This window comes from Cibotium barometz, chromosome 52, assembly GCF_041138505.1.
Source record: "Cibotium barometz isolate CiBa-2024 chromosome 52, ASM4113850v1, whole genome shotgun sequence".
NCBI lineage: Eukaryota > Viridiplantae > Streptophyta > Polypodiopsida > Cyatheales > Cibotiaceae > Cibotium > Cibotium barometz.
Window position 1 is genome coordinate 32338971 of NC_141097.1, and position 20320 is coordinate 32359290.

The 20320-nt window shown below is 40.6% G+C and overlaps 1 protein-coding gene across 4 annotated transcripts; it reads right to left on the reverse strand.

Moving 5' to 3' along the window:
- Positions 1–780: 780 nt before the first annotated feature.
- LOC147609064 (uncharacterized) lies at positions 781–19944 on the reverse strand. 4 transcript variants are annotated; one of them, XM_086788453.1, is made up of 13 exons: positions 19661–19944; positions 18360–18430; positions 17022–17069; positions 16751–16802; positions 16596–16661; positions 16349–16441; positions 13319–13375; positions 12431–12490; positions 1952–2020; positions 1793–1865; positions 1500–1591; positions 1186–1215; positions 781–1067 (listed from the first exon to the last, which is right to left on the reverse strand). In XM_086788453.1, the coding sequence occupies exons 1-13, from the start codon at positions 19850–19852 to the stop codon at positions 1017–1019; spliced, it is 954 nt and encodes a 317-aa protein (XP_086644579.1). In that variant the 5' UTR covers positions 19853–19944; the 3' UTR covers positions 781–1016. The 4 variants fall into 4 exon arrangements, with proteins under 4 accessions (XP_086644579.1, XP_086644578.1, XP_086644582.1 ...); XM_086788452.1 differs by having other exon boundaries at positions 781–1070; positions 19661–19943; XM_086788456.1 differs by lacking the exon at positions 1500–1591 and having other exon boundaries at positions 929–1067.
- Positions 19945–20320: the final 376 nt, after the last annotated feature.

Sequence of the window (20320 nt, forward strand, 5' to 3'; positions counted from 1 at the left end):
AATCAAAGAGATTTACATAAAGACAACGCATTCTACAAAACTTGATGGTTTGTGGATCATTAAGTGTCCCAACATATGACTATTCAGCAAGACAGCTAGTACGGGAGTCCATGCTAGGAATGATGCCAAATGCTAAGCTACTATGGAGAGCACACACTCTCTTGATATATACTCCTCTAATACTACCATACATTTGGTTTGACTCCAACTCGTTGGAACCTAAGATTTTTGCGGGTGATCAGTAATGATCAAAATGTAAAGGTAAAGGCGCTCAAGGTGGGAATGGATGTGCATGGCTATACAGGACCACTAAGCATCTCTCTTGAGTGAATGGATCTTCTCATGGTGGAGATCTTTGCAAAGCCAATGTGATAACAAGCAGCTCTCCATGGCCTCGAAGGAGTATGTTGTCCTCCATTTGCACCATGGGCCATGCTTGGCTGATCACATCCATCACTTTTATGTCTCCATGACTCTAAAGATAGCATGTAATAGACTCGTGGCTGGGACAGGCGTGCTACTACCATGCAAGCATGGAAGTGGGCCACCATGTTCACATGGGCTAGCACCTAGTTGGGCAAGTAGAAAAGGAACAAATAGAACAATAGTTATGCAAGTAGCATTAAGAGAAAACATAAGACCTGTCCTTGATGGTTATTTACAAATGCTATGAATGACAAGTTGATGTCGAGGATAAATGAATCTCAAATTATTTGATAGGTGGACAAGATTTTGTTCATTAGGCCACGATATGACAACATGAATTGTATAAGAGGGAGATTGGAGAATGAATTTTCTACAGGAGTCTCTAAAGCCACAAAAATGGCTTTTTTTGAATAACAAGAGTGTTAAACAGCTTATTATACAACATACCCATAGAAAAGCATTTTAAACTTTCTAGATGATTACATTTGCAAGTGGTCCTATACAAACACCACGTGTATACAAAGCGCCAAAGCACTTTAGAGTTGCTGGCTTACACTCCATTCAATTATACCTTCATCAATTCAAGTGCCCTATAAAGGATTCTCCTCATTCTTGTCATCTCCTTTGTTTGACTCTGATAGCTTCTATCCAAGTTTAACAAACAGAAGGGTTTTAACAACCCAAAAAAAGGACACACAAGTTCGGCCTTAAATCTTTAGTAAATATACTGTGAAGAATAAAAAAGGGAAAATAGCTTACTTGATTCAGCATTTTAATAAACTTGTTGATCTGCACACCCCCCCCCCCCCCCCCCCCAAAAAAAAACAAAAAAACAAAAGGGTACCACTGAGTGCACAAGAGAGGGTATTTTGGACTCCTTACAAGCACAGGAGATGTGTCTACTAGCTTTTAATGTATTTGATTTGAAGTATAGGTATTTAATATTCACCTTACAAGTATCTATATTTATAGGAGATGCCAAAAACACACACATACATGTACACGCACACAAAATAGACAATCCTTATTACCCGTAACCCTCTGAATGCAGGTGATATGGAACTACAGTATACCTGTACCAAGCCAGGATGCATTGCATATGCTTTTTTGAACCAAGATAATGCAGATTCTGAATCATTCATTGCTGCATAGCAAAGCCCCATTCCTGAAAATGGACAACACTCTCTTTGATAGACTCTTGGATTAATAATAAGATGATAACTAACAACGAATGTTATCAAACGAGAGCATGCAGACATGACCCTATACAACTCCATGGATGCATAACCCAGCATCAGAGGTTGCTTAAATGTTGTTAAATACAGTTTGATAGCTATTTATTTGCGAATTCCAATGCAAAACCTACCACTCAGGGCTCCAAAGTGGTAGGGATTCAGTTGCAAAGTCTGTTCACAATCCTTTATAGATTCTTGATATTCCTGCAAAAAGACAGATGGCCTATGAATATGCCTAAAAATTAGACGCATATAAGCATAAAGAAAAAAAAACAAAGAGACTGAATAACCTGCAAAAGATATTTGACAGTGGCTCGTTTATTCCATCCCTCAGCAAATGAAGGTGCCATTTCAATAACCTGGCATTGAAAAATTTACCATAATTCATGTAGCGTTTCCTTCTGCCATGGGTTTTAAACATTTGCTAAGCAATGCTTTAAGATATTTCCAAAATCGCCATGCATTTGTGCATGCGTATCTGTGTTCATGTTCATACTGTATCCTTTTTTATAAACTTTTATGAGCTGAAAATGGTTGGCCAACCTAAATACGACTTGACATCAGATCCCTACATAAAAGGAGGTCAAAGGTCATTCTTGGGCATTCAGAGACAAAGGTTGCAGAGCCAAGACCTTTTTTATAAACTTCTATAAACTCAAAATGGTTGGCCAACCTAAATACGACTTGCCATCGGATCCCTATATAAAAGGACGACAAAGGTCATTCTTGGGCATTCAAAGACAAAGGTTGCAGAGCCAAGACCAAGGGCAACAGTAGCCCATGCATCTCGATCACTAGAGAACCTATAAATTCAGCAAAACACCTTTTGGTATGCATCAGTAGATAGGTATGCATCAGTAGATAGGCATGCATGAGTGGGATCTAAATTTAGATCCAAGAACCATTGTATATATGATCATCTCTTTCACTCTACAGTAGATTAGGACATCTCTTGCCTCTCTCTCTAATCTCATGTGTGTTTGTTACATCATTTGGATTAGTGTTAATCTAGTTTGCTTAGCATTAAGCATGTGCCGTTTTACTGCATAGACGCTGAATTGCTCAAGCGTTGATGCTCCTATATGCTGATGAGGAAAACGCTGAGGTATGAGGTGCCAAATTCTACAATCGCTTTATGCTCCTTGTGCTGAAGACTCCAAGCGATGAGGACTTCTATACTGATTATGATCTGAATGAATAAATGGATGATATGCTGAGCTATATATACGGACAAGGGATGCTAATTGGCTGGCTACAGAGCTGGCCGACTGCACTTGTCCATGCAAAAATATATAAATGATATAAAAATGTCCAATAAATGCTATAAATTATGGGAATAATACTAGATAAATTCTGATGACTACTAGATGATATCTGAAGGCTTCTGCAATGGTCTAGATGGCCTACATGCATATGGAATGAATGCTATGCATAAATGCACACATGTCCTAATGCAAACTCTAAGGCTTCTACCGACTCTACATGCATGAATGCATCTCTTCAAGTGGGTTAAGGGACTTGGACTGACTCACTGTCTGTCTGTCTAAGGCTGAGAATGACCTACGTAGCTCGTGCCTTACTTATCCTGGACTGAGGATTACAATGGGATCACGACGTACGACAAATATCATCCTAAAAGGTACTAATAAGGTACAATGTTGCACTGATGATGATGAGCCATCTTGTCACCATGCATTACAGTGCAGAGTGCATGTGACACGCCCGCCTATGGCTGTTAATCTAATTCTAGTATTAACAAGAGCTACCAACATTATCTTACATCAAGGAGTCACGATAGTACACCAAAGGGTCGTACATTCAAGATATCAAGCAATAGTGTCCAAAGCTACAACTGGGACAGGTGCCCGTAATTGTGTGATAGAGTATTTATAGCAATTCCCACTTCAAGAGCGTGTGGTAGCAATATAGGATGAAGTCCTAAGTGACGTACTTCATGGATATATTATGAGAGTAGTCATTGTAATAGCATTAGGCATCTTATGAGTCTAAAGTGCCCGGCCGGCCACAGTTTAAGAGAGTGTTAACACTTATTCCATGTATATAAGTGAATTTCTCTTATAATACATTTGACTCTCCCATTGTGCAATTGAGTCTTACTCTTGCTAATCCTCTTGATAATCTTTCTCCCTAATGCATGCTAGTGAGTGTGTGTGAGTGAAGTGAGGTAAGAGGAGGGACAAGGACCCATAGTGCAAGGCGGCGGTATGACAACGCTCACGGGAGACGCAGTGGAATTACTTCTCAAGGAGTTGTAGAGCTTGGAGACCTCGAGGATTACAAGCTCGGCCATTGGAAAGATCCTCACGACAATTGCGGTTCACCAGGTAATCTCTTTTTGGATGTGTTTTAAAGAGGTGTTTTAAGAAGGGTTAGGGTAAGTCTTAACATTTTTTACGCCGCTGCCGGGGAGCCATCCCTTGGCTTTTTCCATCGTTTTGTCTCTAATGTACGCATAACCCATTGCCCATTATCTTGATTAGTGATTTTCCATGAAAAAGATATGGATTTGATGGTGATTTGTGTGAGATTTGGTGTAAAATAGCTCTCTTTTTTGTTTTTGAAAAGAATGCTTTTTACTTAATTTTTAGATTAATTTGTTGTTTTTTGTGGTTTTTTATGTTCTTAGAACTTGCACATAGTTTGTATTAGGCTTAGTTTGTATCCATTGCATAAAACAATGCAAGAGAATGCATTTCTTAGTGAATATTAGCTCTCTTTAGTTTAAACATAGATCTAAGATCATTAATTTTAGTTTAATTATGTTTTTTTTTTGAAATTATTTAGATTAGAGTGTAAGGAAGCATTAGAAGTAACTTAATCTTTCAAAAAAAAAATTAAAACCATCAAAAAACCCTTGAATTTGACTAATTTTTCTTAATGGACTGACTTTTGTCATTAAGAGTGATTAATCTTGTTCAAGAGACAAAAAAATTTTAAAAATGTGTTAATTAAGATTTAAATTGATCATATGAGTAGTCGAAATTGAAGTTTTTGAGTATTTAGAGAGCATCTAGATGCATCAAAACACCTAATCACATCAATTGTTTGATCAATTACAAAATTTGACTCTCTTTGCTTAATTTTGCGTCAAAGAGGAGGCTATAATTAAGACCTAATTTAGATTAATTTATCCAATTGTTGATGCACAAAGATTAGTTTTTCTTTGTTCTATCCAATGGTATGCTCAATTGTGTGAATTAATTAGAGATTAATGGTTAATTACAGTCCTTGATTAGTGTAAAAGCGAAAAAGATTAGTAAAAAGATTAATCTTGAATTAATTCTTAATTATCTTTTTACATAACTCATTAATGCTAATGAGCATTCAATGAGAAGATGCTCATGAGTTATCAACTTAGTCATTTTAGGGATCATTTATGAAGGGTGTAAGGTGTGTCATTAAAGGATTGAATTTTTTGATTCCACTTACCTTTTTTGAAAAAATGCCCATATCCCTTTCATTCTAAATTCAAAAAATATTCCCCCCAAAAAGGAAAATTCGTATTTTCCCTTAGATTCAAAGAAAAACATCGAAATTTAATTTCCACGTGAAGTCCGGTTCACGTGTGAAAAGTGTTTTACGACGTGAAACAAAAGATTACGTGACCAAATAATAATAATAATAATAATTTTCACATGAAGTCCGGTTCACGCGTGAAAAGTGTTTCACGGCATGAAACAAAAGCTCACGCGACCCCCCCCTCCCCCGGAAAAAAAAGACTCCGAAAACCACCCTTGTTTGGAGGCTCGTGTCTCCTAAGCTGTATATCCAATAAAGACGCTCTAGGGCTCATCGGAAAGCTGACATCAAGCTCTTCGACTTTAGACTCGGTCGTCCGAAGTCAAAATCGATCATTTTGACCTCCGATCAGTAACCTCAAAATTTGACCCGAAAATCGAGGCAAAAAACAGTCCAAAAACCACAAAATTGCAAAAAAAAAACAGCGCGAAAACGACGACGAGCCATATTCGGGCTACTTTTTTAGAGTCCAAACAACAAAATCACGGACGACTCAGAGAAACAAAGTTGTAGTACTCCAAAAATACTACAACTCCCTCATACAGAGTTTTTTAAAATTTCTTTTGGAACACCCTCAAAAACGGGCTGGAAAAAAATCTCGAAAAAAATTTTCATCTTGAGACAGTGATGGAAAATAGGTTTTAGGACCTGCTCTTCCATCTAGAAGTTCCTAGCATACGCTTTTTTCGAAAAAATATCTCTAAGAGGTGGTTCACGTGCATATAGCGTCTAAGCTAATTAGGACAAGTGGACACCCATTTGATCCAACGAAGAGTATGCCAAGCCTCTTGAGGCTGTAACGGACTGTGGGAAAGTATAAAAAGCAAAAAAATAAAAATAAATAAATAAATAAATAAAAACAAAAAAAAACTGTGATTGCTCACTAAGGAATATTTAGGCACTCTAACATAGCCACGATAGAGGGATTGCCAGGGATCACACAAGGACTCAACCCAATGGCTGACATCTGAAGGATTTTGAGCTGTTAGGGTTAGGGTTTGGAAGATACTTCAACAGGAGGCGTGAGAGTCAGAGAGAGGAACACGACTGCTCATATATTCATTGTGATAAAGTGAAGTACAATAGCCACATAAAAGATGTGATCTAAAAGGTGTGTTCACATGGTCCGGCCATAAAGTGTGCCAGGTGGACCAAATCACTTATAAACCATTATAAGTGAAACTATAAAACTGGGAAAAAAAACCTCCACTAACTGAAGTAAAAAGTGCCCCAGTAACCTACTGATGATCGCTAGCACTCCCCTGGGTGCATACACAGCATAAAACCCAACAAACCCCCCCTGGAGTGATATGTGATCACTGTAATGCTTCAAATTTCGGACGTGGTAATGCCTTGGTGAAGATGTCTGTCACATTCTGATCTGTAGGACAGTAGATCAGACTGATATCACCTGCCTGGAGTCTCTCCCGAACAAAATGATAGTGAATCTCAATGTGTTTCGTGCGAGCATGAAACACAGGATTCCTGGCCACGGCAATGGCACTCTGACTATCAGTATAGATAGGTGTAGGCTCCTCCACTGAAATATCCATATCAGTCATGAGACGACGCAGCCAAACACACTCAACGGTAGTAGTGTAAGCTGCTCTGTACTCTGCCTCACAAGACAAAGTGGCCACTGTGGTCTGTTTCTTACTTAGCCAAGAAATACATGAAGAGCCAAGAAAGAAACAATTTCCACTAGTGGAATGTCTGGTATCAAAATCACCAGCCCAATCTAAATCGCTGTAAGCATATAACTGCATGTCACCCCCCTCAGGATAAAGCAATCCAAGAGACAAGGTACCCTGCAAATACCGAAATACACGCTTCATAGCTTGCCAATGTGACAATCGCGGACTGTGCATGAATATGCTCAACTAAGATACGGCATACTGAATATCTGGCCGTGTAGTACACAAGTAAATAAGACACCCAACAGCCTGAGCATATGTAGTGGCATCAAATAAAATACTGTCATCCTGTAGTGACAGTTTCATCCCACGCTCCATAGGTGTGCTAATAGGCTTGCAATCCTGAAATTTAAACTTCTCCAAAAGTTTAGCAACATACTGAGATTGCAACAACCCAATGCCTCTGTTATCCTGCACAAATTGTATGCCCAAATAGTAGTGTACGAGCCCCAAATCAGACATGGCAAATGTCTGTTGCAGTATCTCTTTAAAAGCTGCAATTTTGTCATCATTTGATCCCATGAGCAAAAGATCATCTACATAAAGACTGATGACCAGCAGATCTTTCTCTTCTTTCTTTACATACAAAGTGGCTTCTGATGGACTGTTCACAAAGCCTTGAGTGAGCAGGAAAGCATCTATCTTTGCATACCAAGCTCGTGGAGCTTGTTTCAAACCATACAAGGCCTTTTTCAGCCTACATACTTTCCCTTCATGACCATGTTTTGCAAAACCTATGGGCTGATGCACATAAACTTCCTCCTCGAGGTCCCCATGTAGGAAAGCAGTCTTGATGTCCAACTGATGAACAACCCAGCCACGATATGCAGCCAATGCAATGACACACCTAAGTGTCAACATACGGGATGTAGGAGCAAATGTCTCCTCATAATCAATGCCCTTCTTCTGTGCATAGCCCTTTGCAACTAGACGGGCTTTGTACCTTTCAATGGATCCATCTGCATGTCTTTTCAACTTATAGACCCACTTAGTACCAATGGCTTTCTTGCCTTTGGACAGATCAACCAAATCCCATGTTTGATTCTTTTTAATAGAATCAAGTTCATCCTGCATGGCTTTGTTCCAATGCACATTGTCTCGTGCATCCACAAATGAATCAGGCTCATCATCCTGTAAACTCGCTGCCATAACCATATTTAAATCCATGATGTGTGCATGCTCATTGGTCCGTGTCTCCCTACGAGTACGACCGGCAAGAGGACCCTCTAGATGGCTGTCCTGTAATGTCCTCAAGTACCATCTAGGTATGTGTCTGACCTGTGGAGCCTGTTGCCCCATATGTGGCTCAACTTCTGGCTCAATTTGCTGCTGAATTTCTGCACCACCTTCATGATTGGCTGGCTGTCCTACACCCTCATGGGTTGGATCACCACTGTGGAATGAAACTCCATAGGTAGTAGACCTTCAAACACATCATTTTCAGCCTGATTTGCATCATAACCAGCCATTGAAATTTCTGATTTTTCATCAAAAATCACATCCCGACTAGTAAATATCTTCTTGGACAGTGGGTCATATAACCGGTAGCCCTTGCTCTCACAGCTGTGCCCAACAAAAATACATTTTGTGGCTTTATCATCCAACTTCCTCCTCAACTCTTTGGGTATGTGTCCATATGCAAGACACCCAAAAGTACGAAAATGTGATACCAAAGGCTTGCGGCCATGCCAAGCCTCAAAAGGAGTAATGGAAACCAATGCCTTTGTGGGACATCGATTCAAAATATGACAAGCACACATAACAGCTTCCACCCAAAAGATGTGGTAGCTTCTTTGCCTTTAACATACATCTGGCCATCTTCATGAGTGACCGATTCTTCCTTTCTGCAACCCCATTCTACTGTGGAGTATAAGGAGTAGTATACTGATGTTTGATACCTCTACTCTCAAGAAAGGAATTCAACATGTGTGACACATATTCCCCCCCTCGGTCAAAACGGAGAGTCTTAACCTTGCATCTTGACTCTGTTTCAGCAAGTGCTACAAAGGCCAAAAATGCATCATATACCTGTGATTTCTGTGTCAACAGATAGACCAAGCATATACGAGAGAAGTCATCAATAAATGTAGCAAAATAGAAGCAACCTCCTAATGACTTCGTCTGCATGGGACCACAAAGATCACTGTGTATAAGCTGCAACATTGCAGTTGCTCGTAGAGCCTGATCACGTGGAAAGGAAAACCGATGCATTTTTCCCAAAATACATCCTTCACATATGTGATCTGGAGGCTTCTCCATAAGAGGTAGGTCTGTCAACATGTTATGTCGCTGCATAAGCACAAGACTACCAAAATTTACATGCCCCATGCGAGCATGCCATAACTCCGCATCAACCATAGCTGGAGTAAGAGTGAATGCATTATAAGCAGACTGATCCACTGGCTGAAATGCATCCAACTGATAAAGTCCATGACATAATGTACCAGTAAGCATCAAGGTCAAAGCATTAGTTTTGTCTCTGACCATGCATTTGTCATCATCAAAGTTGACTTGCATACCACACTGTGCTAAAGAAGAAATGGACAACAGATTCTTCTTTATCCCTGGTACATACAAGGCATCTGTAAGGCGAAGAATAGAGCCATCAATGGCTGTGAGCTGAATCTCCCCAATGCCACGAACTGGATATGAAGCATTATTGGCACACTTAACAGTTTTGCCAACAGGGGCAGGACATACATTACAAAACAAATCCTTGCGAGATGTGATATGCTTTGAAGCACCACTATCAAAATACCAAGTACATGCATGCTCAGTCACACTGAGTGCCTGTGAAGACCAAGAGGCATCATAACTGCATGTGTAGAAACAGTAATCCCTGTCTTCAACAAAAGAAGCAGTCTCCAGAGGAGCTTTAGAGGCATCATTTACAGACATCCCAGATTCCTTTGCCTTCTCTTTGGCAATCCTCTTCCTACACTCTGTGATGTAGTGACCTGGCTTCTTCGTCTCTTCCCCTCGTGATCATTCGACTCCCGCCCTTAAATGAGGCGAGTTTGTATGTAGCCCGTGGTGGTTGTATCTAGCCCTTTGTGGCTGTTTTTCTTTAACTAATTGAAAGATCTTTTTCCCCAAAAAAAAAAAGTTCCAATCCAATGTCCAAGTCCAAGTCCAAGTCCTAGTGCCAATCCAAGTTCTAGTCCAAGTTCCAATTCCAATCCAAGTTCTAGTCCAATCCAATGATCAAGTCCAAGCTCTAGTTCCAATCCATTGATCAAGTCCAAGTTCTAGTTTCAATCCAATGATCAAGTCCAAGTCCAATAATCCAAGTCCAAGTCCAATAATCCAAGTCCAAGTCCAAGTCGAGATCCAAGTCCAAGAGTCACTCGCTCATCCCATGAGTAATCTCCACAACTCCTATAGCCTTGACGATGAAGAAAACCATGGACAAGCTCTTTCTGGCAAGAAAACCTCGACGATAAAACCTCCAAAAGTAGTTTTTAGGGTTTTTGGAGCAATTTTAGGGTTTTTGAAATTTTTAGGGTTTTTGAAATTTGCAGTCCGTACAGTTCCATACAGCTATACAGATCGGTTGTACGGATCCGTACAGTCGTACGAACAAGTGATGACGTGGCACTACAGCCGATGAAGAGCTCTGAAATCAACAAGGGCAACGATGAAAAAGTCCATGATTTGGTTCGTGATCAAGTAGATGATGATGGAGAAGATAGTCTCCATGCTTCAATGAAGATGGCAACGCAATGAAGAGGTTCTTCTTCAACTTGTTGCTCAAGAGAGGCTCATGCTTCTTTTATACGTGGAAAAGCCTTGCTTTTTGCCAAAAAGTGATGCTTTTGCTTTGCTTTTGCCTTTTTACTTTGCTTTTGGTCTTTTTAATAGTAAAATATTACTCAACTTTAGTCAAAAGTTCTTGTTTTACTTTTCTAGCTTCAAGGCCTTCTTGCTTTTTGGCCCTCGAGCTGCTTTTTGAAAAAGCGGCTTTTAGCTTTTTGATCCAGCTCAGTCTCCTCTTTCCAACGGTGCCCTTGGCTCGTGGTCAACCCTCTTTGACTTTTTGCTTTCTCTTGCTTTTTGACCAAGAATGGTGCTTTTTCTTACTCAAACATTATGGACCTAGTCCCCACATCTTCTTCCACCTGTCTGGTGTCCGAGCATGGGTTTCATCATGTGAAATAGAGCTAGGAGAGCCAAATAGTTACACATTGAGTGTAGCATGCACCAGCAAATACACCCCATTTTCACTTATAGTCAGCTTCACCCATATGAAGCTCATCTACTTCCACTGCAATGGACAAGGACGTGGGTTGAGTCGTGTCCCAAAGTATTCAAAACCTGTTCTTATTGCTCGAAGGACGAGGTGGGCATATGACTGTACCAAGAGAAGCAACAAGCCCTGGCAAATCCTCTCGCATGTAATTGGAAAAATTGAGTACTTCCACCCATACTGGGCATCTATGTTTGATGAGTTCTTGATAATCTTTCATGGCGGTCCATGGTAAGATATTCACCCATTGATTTCCAAAGTACAATGGCGATTTTTCCAACATCTACAACTTATACTGATTTTCATTGAGCAACACTTCATAAAATCCTTTATCTGCGTTATGCACTCCCTCCACATAATTGCCACCAGTAAAGCCATCGTGCAACATCACTTGTTGTGGGCATTCTACCCGGAAAGAACACTGATTGCATTTTGCGAATATTTTTTGATTAGTGAGACCACACAAGGCAACTTGAGTTTGTATTTGAGAGTAGGTACAGACTTATCCCAAGTTCTCTGAATATGTTCAAACTCATTATGCAACACATCATAAACAAACTGAGCATCTTCATTGTTATGGAGCACCCCTCAACTCTTGACTTCGAAATGTCGTTTGTTCGTTTCTTGATTCCTTTTTCTTTCATAAACAACCGCCATGATTGCAAAGATCATTGTACACAGACCCCTCTCTCTCTCTCTCTCTCTCTCTCTCACACACACACACACACACTGAGAAGGTGATGTACAGGGAGGAGAAACACAAGGCAGAAATCAACGGGATACAAGAAGCAGACACAAAGCACAGGAAGCAAACGAACAGGTCGCGAGAAACAAGACAGAAGATCCAGAGAGCAGGTCGCAAGTCTTAAATGAGGAGACAAGAAAGTCGCACATTGAACAGACGAGCAGATCGAAGAGACTCAGGCGAGCAGGTTGCAGGTGAACAGAGATGAAGGCGAGCAGAATCGCAAGTGAGCAGCGTCACACGCAAGCAGGGTCGCAGGCGTGCAGAGAGTCAGAGTCGCTGGCAAGCAGATCGTAAAGTCGCAGGTCACAAGCGAGCCTCCATCACACACACACATACATACATACATACATACATACATATATCTACACACACACACACACACACACACACATATATATACATATACATAATATCGATAATTCATGGTAATTAAAATTCTTGTAACTAAGGTTGATTAATTATTGACGAGGATGGTTATACTAATCAAAACTCAATGATATTAGATAAATGCAGGCGAGGATGAAGAAGAGTTTTCACATACCTCTGTAAAAACATCTCTTGCTCTAGCTAAGTCTTTTGAAAGCATTAATGACAATCCTTCCTGCCAAAAAGCATAGGCAAATCGAGCAGGTTTCAAAGAAAAAACAGGTTATGTTATCATGGCTTTACTACTCCAAAATAAAACTTTCATTAAGATACTATCAGGCAGGGTTTGAAATGAGAACTAACTCTTATCTTTTGGATAATACAGGGTTCCTCTTCTATTTTACAAGCAATCTTTTTAGAAGGAAAAAACACCAAGCCTCACACCATAAGACTGCAGTGTAACAACATGCACTTCTTTAAGTGTGTGAAGGCATACTTTATCAGCGTCACCGTGAAATGTTTCAGCCCCGAAACAATTCACCTCAAAATGGGGCAGGAAACGCTGAAACATTTCACCCCTTGACAAGTGCTTACTGAAACACTCAACCAAAACAGCTATACTTTATCAGCGTCACTGTGAAATGTTTCAGCCCCGAAACAATTCACCTCAAAATGGGGCAGGAAACGCTGAAACATTTCACCCCTCGACAAGTGCTTACTGAAACACTCAACCAAAACAGCTATACACACACATACCCAACATACATATATACACACATAAATATATATACATACACATATATACACACACATATACATACATACATACGTTTAAATATAAATATATGTATGTACACACGTATGTATTTATGTACGTATGTAAGTATGTACGTAATAGTCTCTGTGCATGGGAGAAAGAGAGAGACTTGAAACTTGGAACACGAAACAGTGTTTCAGAAATGGCGTTTCAAAGTTTCGCGAAACGTGAAACGTATTTCAAGGTTTCAGAAATGTGTTTCATGGTGACCATGGAAGCAAAAAATTAAAAAAAGTAAGAACCTACCTGTAAACGCTGATCTACATCTTCTCTTCCAGAACGCATGAATATTTTCCACATAGCCTAGCACCAACAGAAGCAAAAAAGGAATACAAAAAACTTCTTCACATCAATACTAAATCAAAATACCCAAAAATTTTGATTTTCGTTCGTACAAACACGTAACGTTGGCATCTCAATATATTCCACCCATTACTAATTCCAAAACAAAGACAGCCTTGGGAATCTTAATTGTCAAAAGGTATGATCTAACGTAGAATATGAAGCCCAGACCAGCCCTCACCGTACACCCAAGACCCAGCCACAGGTTAGGCATGTGAAAAGGAAAAAAGGGACCACATCAGCTGTTGTCCATCACTTTTGGAGTCCCCTAACTGCAGGCCAGCAAGGCGGCCAGTTTCAATATTCAGCCCTCAGCCTCTTCTTGAGCATAACTCAGCGCCAGATTGACTTCCACTATTACCCTCAAAATAAAGCAGAACTTCAGGAGATTTTTGAGCCCTCTACCTACCTCATAGAGGTGTTTGCACCTTGAAAGAGAAGAATTTCATGTTTCCTGCTCTATTTCCATAAGTGCACACATACACACACACACACACGTGTGTGTGTGTGTGTGTGTGTGTGTGTGTGTGTGTGTTCTGCAGGGAAGACGAGGGGAGAGGGAGGTGGGGGAATGGGCTGGTGGCCTGGGGTGGGGTGTGTGTGTGTGTGTGTGTGTGTGCGTGTGTGTGTGTGTGAGAGAGAGATCGAACTCAAGTGTATAATTGCTGTATAAACAATTTGGTGCACTTAAAGAGTAAACACAAAATCTTGATTACAAGTAAACACTTCCACAAGAGTGCCTAAGATTGTTATCGTAGCAAGGCTTAGATGGCTACCAACTCTTGCAAGCCACCATAGTAAAACCCACTCCACCAGCTACCCCGACTTCATCTCTCTTTTCTTTCAGATAGAACAACAAAGACAAGAAAATGAGGCCAGACAGCCGGAAGAGCAAGCTGAAGCAGAAACAAGAAAACAAGAAAGCAACAAGAAAAAGCAGAAAGACAAGAATATGAGGACGCCCAACATAGGCTTGAAGATCGGCTGACCTCGCAGCTCGAGAGCACCTATTGGTCATGTCCACCTGGCCACTCCCAGCAGCTAGTTCAGGTGTGAACTCAGCTTACTCACGAGCACTTTTTCCCTATGGCTGGACACAGGTTTTTTCCCTGTGTGAACACACTCTTGTGTGTTGGTCACTTAGCCCTAGGCTTTTTAGTACTCATTTGTACTTTCATTTCATCGTTATTGAGTACATCTTGTACAGCATTCACGTTTCTTTGTGCTTGAGCTAGTGCATGTGTGTGGGTGTGTGTGTGTGTGTGTGTGTGTGTGTGTGTGTGTGCAAGCTAGTTGCCCTCCTACTCAACATTGGTATCAGAGCCTGATTAGGGTTAGGGTTACACCCTGTTGCCCCCACAACATTAGGGTTAGGGTTCCTCTGCACAAACCGTTGTGCGCCCCTCCATGAAGCAACCTGTTGTACCTATGCCCGACCAGCTCCTATGCGCCCCCAAATAGCTGTCCTTCGCCGCCTATTTTCGTTCACAAGAGTCTAATGTAAGTAGTTGTAAATCTTTATTGATAACTGGCACCCATGGCATGGGTCCTCTTTGTCTCTTTCTCTCTCAAAGGTACCACTAATAAGAAAAAAAACCACAGTAGTGTGAACGCTCATCAGTGTGAATCCTCTCCACTTAGAAAACTACAAGTTAACTGCCTAAGAGTTACCACCTCATCAAGATAGACTTAACCATGGTACTCCACCCCAAAGCTATGTTATATGGCCACCCACAAAACATGTGGGGACACTTCCATCCACATGAAGGCATCAAATTCTCCACTCTTAGGTCTATCCCGCATGGTGAAGTCACATGCCAAATTCCAGATGCTTTTCTCGAAAATCCAATTGAACATGGGCCCCACTCTCCCTCCCTCTCAAAGGTACCCCAATGAGAAGGTCCAAGTACTTCTAGGCTGAACACCAAAGTCTGGGTCAGCTGGCCGTCCAACAACCGCACATGGGTCGTCATTGTCCAATCGAGGAACTGCATCCCAATTGGCCACCAACCTTGTGATAAAGGCCACATTGGCCGTCTGAATACCGGCCTTAAAAACCTTAATCTCATCAATAAGGTTGGCATTGCCATCTGTTCCGCCCATCTGTCCAGCCCGTTCAGGTCCCATGGTGAGCATTGCAACTTCCACTTGCTTTAGCCCCGAGCCCAGCTGCCCTTGCAAGCCTCTCCTTCTCCTTCCCTCCTCCTCTTCTCCTTCCTCTTCCTCTGCTTCCTTCCCTTCTCTTCTCGTCCTTCCACTTCCCCTCTTCTTCTCCCTTCTTCTCCTTCTTCCACTTCCTCTCTTTTTCCCTTGTTCTACTTCCTCCCCATTTCTCCTTTTCTTCTCCTTCCTCCCTACTTCCACTTCCTCTCCTTTTCCCCTTTAATCCCATAAATTTAACATTCTAAACTCAAATTCCACAATGCCTCGCCGCAACATAATCCATTTTGGAATTGAATTTTGGAGTCTCAACTTTTTGATGCCTTGTGAGTCGTGACTCATTAGTATAGACTCTATAGTATGGAACCTGGATTTGGATAATGTTTTGTGAAATATTATACACTTTTTACAGTGCACTTTATGTTTTAAGTTTCAACTTTCAACATTCAAAGTTTCAATGTCGTTTTATCTTTTAAGTTTCTCTTAAATTATGTGCATCTTTTAGAACTTTCTATTTATATATATATATATATATATATATATATATATATATATATAAAACCTACGGTTGTTTTAGTGACCGACAGTCCATTTCGAAAAAAAACCTTCAACACCTCGAAACATTTCTTGTGACTATGATATACATACATAAATATGTATACACACACACACATTCACACATGCCCTAGACATTTGTTCATAAGCAACAAGTTAACCAAAGACAACATGATATACTTATCTTTGGGAATATTGAATCACACAAACAATGCTAACCTTCTCGGTCTCCGAAGCTACTATGGGATTGCTATCAAAAAGCCCATCAACAAGCATTGGGAGGACACGTTTGTCCCCTATGTCACCCAACTCCTGGCAAAATCAGCAAGGAAACACATAGCACATAAATAAAGCTTGTCCAAACTGTTTACAGTGCAAAGGACACAAAGCAACAAACCATGTGTTTTTTGGTTCTGCATTGTAATGAGAAACCATGTAGGTATACCCAAAACTCCATGAAACTTACAGCAATAACTTCAGCTCTCTCATTGATGCTCCCCTTTGCCAGGAAGCCAACTTTTTCAAGCAGCAACTGTGCCAAAAAAGCATGCAGAAGACAGTTCCATCTCCACCTTAGAGACAAAAACCTTCAGATTGAAAGGAAGAGTGTAAAGGCTGTACTTGCTCTGCTTCCGATAATTGAGCTTTCAAATCAGTGAGCTGGTTGTAAATCCTGTTCAGACAGTAGACATGCGGGTCTGGAAATCATACTAGCATAGTCCACACCATAGAAACCAAGCTATCATTACATATAACAACTATCTAGTTCTGCAGGCAGTAAAGGACACTGCAGCTAGCACAAATTATTTTGATGTGTATGGAAGCCCCAAGAGAGTGAGAAAAGAGAAACCCTTGGAGATAGTCCACATATGGCAAGGGATTAAGGCTGTACTTTTTTGCTTGTGAGTAGTTTTCCTCCGCGATTGTCACGTCCAGTAACCTACATTTCAAAACAAGGTAACCTTTTCAATCATGACCTGGTAGTCTTTTGTCTATAACTCCTCAACTCCTCTCTAACACTGAAGCAAATAAGGCCCATGCATGATTCCTACAATAGAACAAACAAATCATCGAAGTTAAATCCTTGATAAATGTACAAAGGATTCCCCTTGCTCATACCTAACTGACCACTTAGCCCCAAATTCCAGGTAATATTGATCACCTCAGCATCCCGAGTCCAAATAGAAAGGCTAAAAGGTGTTTATTGGAAATCGGTACCATCTGCATATAACGTTCATTGATGACCCATTGGATAAGAGGCCAAGGAGGCATGTGGACACCTTGAAAAGAACATGCATCAACTTTATTTTGGAGCTAGCACAGACTGTCAGCAGCAACAATTTAAAGCATGTCACACTGAATAAGGACACAGTTAGGATGGAGGGTACAAAAATTAGATTCACATAAACCTTTAATGGGTGCAAAACTGCACCTGATCATATGATTTCTATGTAGACACGCAATGAGAAAATACCACTTTCAACTACAGGACCAAAAATGGTAAGACTGCTCAACTTACAGACACAGTGTAGACTTCATTCAAAAACACACATTGGAATACCCACTCTATCACTAAATGTCAACATTGGTTATGTTAGTGGAAGCTCTGAAAGTCCCAGAAAATTGGAAAGGAGTCTCTTCTTTCATCATTTGCACAACTGCTGCTTGGCTACACTTGGAAAACTGTTGAGTTGACCCACAACCGCTCTTCTGAAGTATGTCATATGCATGCAGACAGTCATTGTGGTACACAATTCTAGTTCGCATAAGACCACCCTGCATTGCGGTGCGAAATTGAAGGCATCTTGACAGCATGGCAAATTTGGAGTTCTAGATGTATAGAGACAATGGACGGTATAATGAAACACAATTAACCTTTATTTAGTATTTGATCTAGAAAAATGCATCATCTTGTCAGTGGTCACCATCTAAAACAAGTTCTTAAATGCAAGGCCAGTCTAGATCCTCAGACAGCTTCATAAAAGTATGTGACCATAGCATGTGCTTGTTGGACTCCATGAGCAATACCATACTCCTAATTGGATGTGTTCAAAATTAACTATGTAGGACTTCCCTTTCATGTAAGGCAAGATGATAACATTTATTTAATGGATGTACGTGATATTATGAGTTTGACCCCAAATTCAAATACTATTATGTCAAACTGAATACAAAACTCTCTTTTTTTTGTGGGGGGGGAACCTATAATCAAAAAGCAATAAGAAGATACCTTTGTAGTAATTGCACACGCTGCCACATATCCTCCTCATCATTACCATCATAACTGCTTGATGAACCATCCTAAACATTTCAAAAGCCAAAAGACAGGCTTAGGTTTCTTAAACACTAACTTACGGGTACATGATTGCAAAACATTAGCTACAAAATCCCTTGAGGGGGTGAAAATTCTATCATGATCACAATACATCATGCTTCACAATTGTTGCCTCGTTCACTTCAAGAGATGATAATCTATGGATCTCTCCCCAGGCACCCACGGCAATAGGGCTGACATGCTCTTGGTCAAACTCCCATGTGCAGCCCACCCTTGGCAGAGGCTGCCACTGCGACACATAGACAAGAAGCCTACAATTCTCTTGATGGTGACTCCTAGCTAGATGTGTCACATTCTTTCCCATTAAGATTGGGATGATACTCCACCACCTTCTTCCAGGTCCCTAGTCATGAGATCGGCCAATGGTTGACCATCCACTTGGCAAACCTCTGAACAAAAGTAAGAGACTCCTGTCAGAGAACCTGTTGCTCCTGACAATAATACTGAGACATGGTGAACATGGTCTTGTTCATGCTCTCCATTTTCCCATCAGACTGAACTGAAGCCTGGTTCTTCAAAAGGAACCCCTGAACTTTGGATCCTCTTCGGAGCCCATGAAATCTGAAGACCTTGTGAATGAGAAGGTGAGTAACCCCTCACTCTCTATATCTTACTTACACAAAATAACCCCTCAAGGCTCACTCTCTATATCTGCTTGCTCAGCCTATCAACCATTTGTGACATTGCAAACTTCATGAAGCCAGCAACTTTTCAGTCATAATCTGCTAAAATGTCATTCCATGTAAACTTCAGCATATGCAAAAGATGAAGCGCTTGATGATGAGTTGGCTTCTGGCTTCAACTTCTGGTAGATTTCACAACACTAGGCATGTTGAAGTGGATCCAGTTTCATGTGAGATAAACCACAAGTCCCAACAATTTCTCGGCCTCCTATTGTCAGGGCATCCAGCATGCGTTGAAAGCATAAAATGGATGCATTTGAAAGCATCAACCCTCCTAAAGGGGAGAAGTTTTTAGACCTAAAGCCTACAACTTGGATCGATGCAAATCATCTCATAAAATGAAGGCAAATACTATGTCTACCATATCAATTTAGCTAGTATCATCCTGGCAGAAGTTACAAAGATGGAACACAAAGGTTCCTGGATAGGGTTATAGTAAACAAGAGCTGAGAATAAAGAGGTTCGTATTATGGTTTTAACCTTAATTAAACAGGTGCAATTAACTTTACATACCTGAGGGGCTAGAAAACGAATCACTGATCTCGAGTTACCACCTCTTCTAATAATGCAGTGGAGAGAAGGCGACGCAATCGGGCTGCGAGAACGAATGGAGAACAGCCCACGAAGGGTTTTTACTGAATGCCCTTCTTCCTTGCACGTGATCAAGCAGGTAACCCAGGGGCAAGCCAGAGTTGAGCAACCCATGAGCACATTGCAGGTGCGATTGAACAAGGGGAGTCAGAAAACGTTGCAGCTGCCTAGGTTCACATTAGGGCGGCTTTTGTCCTTTGAGTTTGTGTGTGTCAACTACGCCATGGTTTACTTTTAGTTTTTTGCACTTCACCTTTTGCCTAAGCTCAAGGCCATCTATCTTCTCTCAATCAACAAAAATTTGATCCTTGATTTTATCTACCCATGTTTCAATGGTGAAACTTTAGATATCTTTTGTTTCTTTACCTCAAATGTTTATCTAGAAGTTTGGTGATTGATGTGAAGAATAGGTTGAATAAGAAAGTAAGTGTCACAAAAGAGTTGTACACTATACCGAAATTAGATGCCTTCGGTAGATTATTGTGAAGAAATGAAAGAAGAAGAAAAACATATCAACTACATGTAGTATGATCAAGAAGGGAAATAAACCCTTGATTGCAATCCAAAAGAAAAAAGAATTCA